The 10,034-nt window shown below is 44.5% G+C and overlaps 1 protein-coding gene across 1 annotated transcript; it reads left to right on the forward strand.

Moving 5' to 3' along the window:
• The first annotated feature begins 1,159 nt into the window (after nucleotides 1-1,159).
• LOC141129593 (olfactory receptor 52K2-like) lies at nucleotides 1,160-2,191 on the forward strand. The gene has a single exon (XM_073617692.1). The coding sequence runs from the start codon at nucleotides 1,160-1,162 to the stop codon at nucleotides 2,189-2,191; it is 1,032 nt and encodes a 343-aa protein (XP_073473793.1).
• The last annotated feature ends 7,843 nt before the right edge of the window (nucleotides 2,192-10,034 follow it).

Consider the following 10,034-nt stretch of genomic DNA (forward strand, 5'->3'; position numbering starts at 1 on the left):
GTGGGAACCCCTCATAATGGGCACAGCGGGTGTACAGACCTGGGAACTCAGCACAGGGATGATGGGAACCCCTCATAATGGGCACAGCGGGTGTACAGACCCGGGAACTCAGCACAGGGATGGTGGGAACCCCTCATAATGGGCACAGCGGGTGTACAGACCCGGGAACTCAGCACAGGGATGGTGGGAACCCCTCATAATGGGCACAGCGGGTGTACAGACCCGGGAACTCAGCACAGGGATGGTGGGAACCCCTCATAATGGGCACAGTGGGTGTACAGACCCGGGAACTCAGCACAGGGATGGTGGGAACCCCTCATAATGGGCACAGCGGGTGTACAGACCCGGGAACTCAGCACAGGGATGGTGGGAACCCCTCATAATGGGCACAGTGGGTGTACAGACCCAGGAACTCAGCACAGGGATGGTGGGAACCCCTCATGATGGGCACAGCGGGTGTACAGACCCGGGAACTCAGCACAGGGATGGTGGGAACCCCTCATAATGGGCACAGCGGGTGTACAGACCTGGGAACTCAGCACAGGGATGGTTGTAACCCCTCATAATGGGCACAGCGGGTGTACAGACCCGGGAACTCAGCACAGGGATGGTGAGAACTCCTCATAATGGGCACAGCGGGTGTACAGACCCGGGAACTCAGCACAGGGATGGTGGGAACTCCTCATAATGGGCACAGCGGGTGTACAGACCGGGGAACTCAGCACAGGGATGGTGGGAACCCCTCATAATGGGCACATCAGATGTACAGACCCGGGAACTCAGCAGAGGGATGATGGGAACCCCTCATAATAGACAAAGCAGGTGTTCAGAGTCAGCAACACAGTGCAGAGATCTCACCAATGGACCCACCCAACAATATAATATTAACTAAAGTTTCCTCTCTCATCTTTATCCCCTATTACTTGTTCATGGTATCAAAATTCCGTCTTATTTATATATTTCTGTTTTCTATGATAAAGGACCAAACTTGAAGGTCTCCAGTGATGCCAACATGAGAGTTCCATGATTATAGAATGGAAGGATGGATCCAAAGCCAGGCATTCATTTCCCACATAGAATATGTCCTTTCTGGGTTTCCTAGAAAATTCAGAAAACCATCTCCTTCACTTCTTGATTTGAAGGCTTCATAATTTTCACCATGGAAGGGCTAACCCAAAATGAGACCACCATTTCTTACACAGAATTCATCCTCTTTGGGTTTCCCGGTATAATAAAATACCGGAAATTGTTGACAATTCCATTCATGTTTATCTATGTCATGATCTTGTCTGGAAACATCCTCATCATTCATCGGGTTTTTGTTGAACCGAGCCTCCACTCCCCTATGTTCTTCCTCGTGAACCTCCTCTTCGCTGTCAATATCTCCTCCACAACTGCCGTTCTGCCAAAGCTCCTCCTCGGTTTGTCTTTTAATAGTAACCAGATCACGTTGTCTGGTTGTCTCAGTCAAATGTTCTACATATACTTCATGGCTATTTTTGAGTCTGGCGTTATCCTCTCGATGGCCCTGGACAGGTTTATAGCTATCTGTCGACCTTTACGATACAACGATATCATGACCACGGGTTTGCTAGTCCAGTTGGCTCTGATTGGGGTGGTGCGGAGTGCCCTCCTTGTTTCTCCAATGGTGGTACTGACTTCCAGTGTCCATTTCTGTAGATCCAATGTTATTCTCAATTTTGTCTGTGAGAACATGGGGCTTCTGAGCCTTGCCTGTGAAGACATCTCACAACAGCAAGCTGTAGGTCTCATGGTTCGGATCCTGGTCACCGTTGTCGATGTCAGTCTTCTTCTGCTGTCCTACTCCACCATTGTCTACACAGCCATGAAGATTGCTGTTGGGAAAGCCCGTCACAAAGCCTTACACACCTGTGGAGCACATCTCACAGTGGCCATGATTATTTACCTGTCTGCGCTGATCTCCTCCATTGTGTACCGCATGCATACGCATGTTTCCTACGACATTCAGAACCTATTTAACGCATTCTATCTCATGATACCAGCTTCTCTTAATCCCTTTATCTATGGGCTGGGGGTGAAAGAGATCAGAAGGTGCCTCACCAGGTCCTGGAGGAACAAGACTATGATTGTCTCATCATCATCCATGCACATTCGGGTTAACAAGACATTTGTTTTACGAGTCTCCACTAAAAAAAAAGAAGAGAACTGAAATCTTAGTGGGAAGTTATGGTTATGGTGAGGGTTATTGTTATCAGCTTCTCTCAATATCTTCAGCTATGGACTGGGGGGTGAAAGAGATCAGAAGATGCCTCACCAGGTCCTGGAGGAATAAGAATATGATTGTCTCATCATCATCCATGCACATTCGGGTCAATTTGACATTTGTTTTCCGGCACACAGGTGAAAATGACGAAGAGAACTGAACTCTTATAGGTCTATTGCAGGTAAATGGGATCACCAGATCCACAGAGATGAAGTTAAATTGACCCAATTTTATAACTGTGATCACGATATCATGACCACACGTTTGCAGGTCCAGTTGGATTTCACTCTGGTGGTGCAGAGTGCTACGCTCATTTCTACGATGGTCATATTGACTTCTATTCTGTAGATCCAATGTCAATCTGAATCTTGTCTGTGAGAACATGGACATTTTCAGCCTTGCACATTTAGACATCTCCAAACCGCAAGCTGTAGGTATCTTGGTTGGGATCTTAGTCACTGTTGTCAATGTCAGTCTTTCTCTGCAGATAAATAGAGCGTTGTCTACATTGTCATCAGCAAAGCCAGTCAAGAAACTCATCTCTTGGTAGTCGTGATTATTTACCTGTCCACACTGATATCATTCATTATGTAGCTCATGCAGATGCATATTTCCAAGACATTCAGAACCTATTTAACGCAATCTATCTCATGATGGTCAATCCTTTTCCAATTTCTTTATCTTTGAGCTGAGTTGGAGCTGAAAGAGATCAGAATGTTGTCTTACCAGGTTCGGGAGGAACAAGAATATGATTAACTCATTATCAATGCACATTCACGTCAACAAGACATTAGTTGTCCATTTCTCAGCTAAAAAAAGGGGAAGAGAAATTAACTCTTAGTGGGCGGTTAGGGTTAGGATGAGGGTTAGGGTTACTGGCTTCTCTCAATCTCTTCATCTATGGGCTAGGGGTGAAAGAGATCAGAAGGTGCCTCACCAGGCCCTGGAGGAACAAGAATACAATTTTTTCATCATTAATGCACATTCGGGTCAACAAGACATTTTTTTTTTCCGAGTCTCAGCTGAAAAAGAAGAAGAGAACTGAAATCTTACTGGGCTTTTACAGGTAAATGGGATCACCAGATCCACAGAGATGGAATCAGAGGAAGTTAAATTTGCCAATTTTTTCTAATTGTAATCATGACATCATGGGCACGCATTTGCGGGTCTAGTTGGCTTATACCGCGGTTTTGTATACTAATTTCTTTGATTGTAATATGAACTTCTATTCCATAGATCCAACCTCATGCTGAATCATGTCTCTGAGAACATGACAATTTTCAGCCATGGGTATACCTCCAAACAGCAAGCTGTAGGTCTCGTGGTTAGGATCATGGTCACTGTTATTGATGTCATTCTTTTTCTACAGTCCTACCCCAGCATCACCAACAAGGCCATGAAGATTGTCATCGGAAAAACCCATCAAAAAGTCTTACACACCTGAGGAACACATCTCACAGTGGCCAAGAGTATTTACCTGTCTGCTCTGTTGTGATCCATTATGTACAGCAATATCCATACAAACAGAGTTGTGCTAACATGTAAATAGATGCTTAATTGAATTCCCTGTGAACAATGACCAACACTAAAGTTCAAAGTGCAAAGAAGAAAAAAGTTTAAATGTGCAATGATTATCAAAGCCAGAAAGGGGTGATAAACAATCCTCCTCCTCAGTGTCAGAATAAGGTGCATAGAAATGTCCAAAGTCTTCCACCACCAGAAAGGACAATTGGCCTTGTGACCCCACCATCATATAGAGGGAGTGCACGCTTACCAGATCCAATGTGACCCCCTAATTAAAGAGGAGTCATAAGTGCTTTCCTTAGGAAACACAGCCTAGAGTGGCTGAGTGGCGACTCCTCCGATTCCCCCACAACTAGATGGATGGTGATGGCTGATTCTCAGTTGGATATAGCCCCATAAATTGATCCGTATGAGCATAGAAGAAGGAAAGGTGCACCATCCGTTACGAGCATAGAAGAAAGAAAGGTGCACCATCCGTACGAGCATAGAAGAAAGAAAGGTGCACCATCCGTACAAGCATAGAAGAAAGAAAGGTGCACCACCCGTACGAGCATAGAAGAAAGAAATGTGCTCCAATAGTGTAAAAACCTTAATGCAGCTTTATTGATAAGTAAAAATACACTTGCAGTGCCGTAGAATAAAAAGCGCTTGTAACAGATTAACACTGGACAGACAGCAGGGCCCACACTTCCTAGGAACTCGCCATAACAACAGCACGTCACTCCTCCCTACGCATTTTGGCACATTTGATGTCGTCCGGGGCACGACAGCACATCATAAGTGATGTCACATCTGTAAGTGTATTTTTACTGATCACTAAAACTGCATTAAGATTTATACACTATTGGAGCACCTTTCTTTCTTCTACGTTCGTACAGATGGAGCACCTTTCTTTCTTCTATGTAGGAATAAGCCAGATGTTTGAGTCGAACATAAGTTCAACCCGAACATCGAGTGTTTGCCCATTTGCCGAATTTAGAACATTATGGGGCGTTCAGGGGAAATTCGAGTGCCGTGGAACGCCCCATAATGAACTGCGAGATCGCAGTGCATTGATGGCTGCTGATTGGCCAAAGCATGCACCTGACCTGCATGCTTTGGCCAATCACAGCACGCTCCGCTGTGAGAACCATGACTGGCCAAAGGCTAAGAGGGCTAAGTCCACACCCCACACTATATAAGGCTGCTTACACGCCAACCGTATGTAGTGTAATGAATGAGAGCAACAAAATTAAATTTCTAAACGAAAAAATGTCATTTAAAACTGCTCATGGCTGTAATTTATTCGTGGATCCCAGCAATATACATACAAATCATTGAAAAAACCATGTGAGTCCCCTCCCCGCAGTCCATTAAGCAGGCCCTTTGGGACTGGAATGGATATTAAGAGGAACCTCATGGAAAAAAAATGGCGTGGGGGTCCCCCTCAAAATCCATACCAAACCCTTATGCACGCAACCTGGCAGACCGCAGGAAAAGGGGGGGTGAGAGAGCGCCCCCCCAAACCATACCAGGCCCTCAACATAGGGAGGGTGCTTTGGGGTCCCCCCCAAAACACCTTGTCCCCATGTTGATAGGAACAAGGGCCTCTTCCCCACAACTCTTGCCTGGTGGTTGTGGGGGTCAGCGGGCAGGGGAACCCCAGATCCCACCCCCCTATGTAAATGGGTATCAGGGACATTGTACCCCTACTCATTCACCAAAAGAAGGGTCAAAAACATAAAAATGACAGGAGACAGTTTTGGACAATTCCTTTATTTAAAAAAAAAAAAGTGTCTCGAGATGTCTATCCATCTTTAATCACAGTGTCCGATGGTCCTGAGAAAAAAAACGGAAAAACTCTGCCTCCATGGGAGACGTCCCCGCTGACTACATCCTTTTTCGTGATGACAGCTGTTATATAGATAAGGGCAAGGCCATCCGGTGACATAAATGGGTGACCCCACCCCTTCTGACATCACATGACATCCGAAGGGGCGGGGTCATCAAGGCGGACTGTTTCCATTTTTTTTTCTTGGTCCGTCGGCACTGTGATTAAAGATGAATGGACATCTCGGGACACTTTTTTTTTTAACTAAAAGAATTGTCCAAAACTGTCTATTATAATTTTTGACACATTTTTGGTGAATGTGTAGGGGTACAATGTACCCGATACCCATTCACAAAGGGGGGGGGCGGGATCTGGGGTCCCCTTGTTAAAGGGGGCTTCAAGATTCCGATAAGCCCCCCGCCCACAGACCCCTACAACCACCGGGACCCCAAAGCACCCTCCCCATGTTGAGGGCATGTGGCCTGGTACGGTTCTCTCGTCCCCCCCCCTTTTCCTGCGGCCTGCCAGGTTGCATGCTTGGATAAGGGTCTGGTATGGATTTTGGGGGGGGACCCCCACACCATTAAGAAAAAAAATTCAATGATTTTGATCTATATTGCCGAGATCCGACAATTCATTACAGCCGCAAGCAAATTTAAATTATATTTTTTCCTTTAGAAATGTCATTTTGCTACGGCACAGTAAAACACACCACAAAAATGCACTACTTTACAGGCATACTATAGACACCCCCAGGTATGATATTTAAATAAATATTTTGTTTTTATTGTTTCACTTTAAGCATTATTAAAATCACTGCTCCCGAAAAAATGGCCATTTTTAAAACTTTTTTTTTGCATTGATACATGTCCCCTGGGGCAGGACCCGGGTCCCCAAACACTTTTTATGACAATAACTTGCATATAAGCATTTAAAATGAGCACTTTTGATTTTTCACGTTCGTGTCACATAGACTTTAATAGGGTTTGCGTGTTCGTACAAATTGTTTGCCCATTCGCATGTTCTGGTGTGAATGGATGGAGCACCTTTCTTTCTTCTATGCTCGTACGGATGGAGCTTCTTTCTTTCTTCTATGTTCATACTATGTTCACCTTTCTTTCTTCTATTCTCGTATGGATGGAGCACCTTTCTTTCTTCTGTTCTCATATGGATGGAGCACCTTTCTTTCTTCTGTTCTCATATGGATGGAGCACATTTCTTTCTTCTATTCTCATATGGATGGAGCACCTTTCTTTCTTCTGTTCTCATATGGATGGAGCACCTTTCTTTCTTCTGTTCTCATATGGATGGAGCACATTTCTTTCTTCTATTCTCATATGGATGGAGCACCTTTCTTTCTTCTATTCTCGTATGGATGGAGCACATTTCTTTCTTCTATTCTCATATGGATGGAGCACCTTTCTTTCTTCCATTCTCGTATGGATGGAGCACCTTTCTTTGTTCTATGCTCGTACGGAACACTTTATGGGGAGATATCCAACTGAGAATCAACCATCACCATCCATCTAGTGGTGGGGTAATTGGAGGAGCACCCACTCTACTCTATATCCTAATGAAAGCGCTTATGGCTCATCTTTAATTAGGGGGTCACATTGGATCTGGTAAGCGTGCACTCCCTCTATATGGTGGTGGTGTCACAGGGCAAATAATCTTTGCTGGTGGTGGAAGAATTTGGAAATTTCTACACAAGTAATTTTGACACTGAGGAACTGGAATTGTTTATCACCCCTTTTTGGTGTATGCTGGACTTTGATAATCATTGCACATTTGGACTTGTTGATGTGACTCTGTTTGTATAAGAATTTATATTCACTGTGTACGGTAACCTCAAGGTAGAGTTGCAGCTATCATTTTTTCACTTGCTAATATTCCATACTGTATATGTTTGTCACTAAATTTGACAGCGCAGTTTCTTTTTGTTTTTGAATGTAACACAATATGCATATTTCCTACGACATTTCGAACCTGTCTAAAACAATCCATCTCATGATGATCCCTTCTTCTCCAAATTTCTCCATCTATGTGGAGGCAGGTTGAAAGTAGCTAGACAAGTGCTGCCCCGGACGGGAGGGTAGGGGGTTAATGTTTTTATCAGTTCTTTGGCTTTAGGCAGAATCCTTGGGTCCGACCCACTGCATCTTTACATTTAAAAGAGAACAGTGGGCCGAGTCCAGGAGCCACCAACGCCGGGGGTGATGACCTGGCCTTGCTTATACTGTGTTCCATGGTCTTGCCCATTTTCCTGGTTCCCTGGGAAGAGCTATACTCAAAAGAAGAGCCTAAGGATGACACAGCCTGCCATCAAGATGTAAAGTCATCAAAACTTGGGATTCGCCTCGAAGACACCAGCTGCTGGAGTATGCCTCAGTTGGATGCCATGACCATATGGACTCCACCTCTGCAAATACGCTGGGGCAACATGTAGCCTAGCTAGCTTTAGGGACTAGGGAACTAAGAACAATGACTGTTGTTGAAAGTACTTGGGAAAGTTCTGTTATTCATGGACTTTGTGTTCCTTGAACTGTATGCTGTTTTGCACTTTATTCAAGTAAAGTTTTTGAAACTTAGTCATTAGCATGGTCTGAAGTTACTTAAAGGGGTGTAATGCAAGTAACTGGTACAACTTTGCATTTAGTCTACAGCTTGGGTCACTAGCACACAGGGTATGAAGGGTCTGCACGTTAGGAGTCGTTCCACTGCAAGCTATACATGTGGCTGCCACGAGCAAAGAAGGTATATCCAGCAAGCAACCTGTCGTAACTTGTACCTGTTATAGCTGGAATTGCCTCTATTCATAAAATAGATGTTGTCGGCACTCCTTACACCGCATTCCCATCTCCTACAGCAACCGGAACAGAAGTGTACTGCAGAGGTCTCCATTCTGTATAGAGGCATGGACGTTCAAGAGTTAAAGTCGAGTGCACATTGAAGCCCGGACTATGTGCATGGCAGGGTTCCATGCTTCTACCGGGACCAGTAGTGGGGAAATGTTGGACAGGTAGCTGTGGTCAGTGTTCAGCACGGCATGCCTAATTGCAAGCTACAATGAGAAGATGTGAATTTACACAGGGACCCGAGAGTTAACTGTAGAAGAGTTGCTGTGCAAATATACATGGTGTATGATCATCTCTGATAGTAGAGGCCCGCTTTAAGGTTGAGTATTCCCTGATGACAATCTCAGCCTTGTCCCAGGGCATTGGAGAAAACGGCACAGATTAAATTAGAGAGACCATGTGCGAGGTTCCTAGCGTAGCCCAGAAGAACCCATCCTGGGGGTAGGCCTCTGATTTTTCCCAGACTTGGCAAGATAGAGTTCATTGGAAAACATGGACCTCCCTGCTACCCTACCCCTTACATATGGACTGGAGGAGATAGAGAGGTTGCCTCACCAGATCCCGGAAGAACAAGAATATGATTATCTTATTGTCAATAGACATTCGAGTCAACAAGAAATTCATTTTCTGAAAAGTGAAATCCTAAGCTGGCGATAAATGGTTCGAAATTCGACCAGTTCAAAAGGGACTGACGGAATTTCAATCCATGTTCAACTGAAGTCCTGTTCAACTTCTGAAAACAGGAATGTTGGAAAATTTTTGTTGATGAGGAGCTTCAGCCAGTCATCTACAGCTGCAGATCGGTTGCACGCTTATGCTCCGTACACACGATAGGATTTTCCGACAACAAAATCCATGTTTTTTTTCTGACGGATGTTGGCTTAAACTTGTCTTGCATACACACGGTTACACAAATCTTGTCGGAAATTCCGAACGTCAAGAACGCGGTGAGGTACAACATGTAAGGCGAGCCGAGAAAAATTAAGTTCAATAGCCAGTGTGGCTCTTCTGCTTGATTCCGAGCATGCATGGAACTTTGTGCGTTGGAATTGTGTACACACAATCGGAATTTACGTGACGGATTTTGTTGTCGGAAAATTTGAGAACCAGATCTCAAATTTTGTGTGATGAAAATTCCGATGGAAAATGTCTGATGAAGTATACACGTGGTCGGAATTTCCGACAACAAGCTCCCATGGAACATTTTTCATCGGAAAATCCTACGGGGAATAACAGTGGAGAATCCTGCTGTCAGAATACAATGTCCCGGTGCGGAAAGTAGAGGGGAATTCGTTCATCTACCTCGTTTGTGTGGATGGAAGAATCTGTTCTGAACAAGAAAAAGACCCATCCTTGGCTAGCTTAAGAGTACCAATACTGATAACTAGAAATAGGATGACCAGATCCGCAGAGATGGAACCAGATGAAGCTAAATTTGCCCAGTTTTCTAATGTAATGCACAATATCATGACCACAAATTTTCTGACACAGTTTGCTTTCACTGACCTTCATCTATGGCTTTGGGTGAAAAAGATCAGAAAGATCGGTTTAGTTTACTATATATACCACAGATGCTTCATTGCATTGAAATTTGGAGAAT

Source organism: Aquarana catesbeiana, linkage group LG02 (assembly GCF_042186555.1).
Source record: "Aquarana catesbeiana isolate 2022-GZ linkage group LG02, ASM4218655v1, whole genome shotgun sequence".
In the NCBI taxonomy this organism is placed as follows: Eukaryota; Metazoa; Chordata; class Amphibia; order Anura; family Ranidae; genus Aquarana; species Aquarana catesbeiana.

What these genes read in the sequence shown, in the direction of transcription:
- LOC141129593 (XM_073617692.1), top strand. Translation starts at nt 1,160, where the DNA reads ATGGAAGGGCTAACCCAAAATGAGACCACCATTTCTTACACAGAATTC.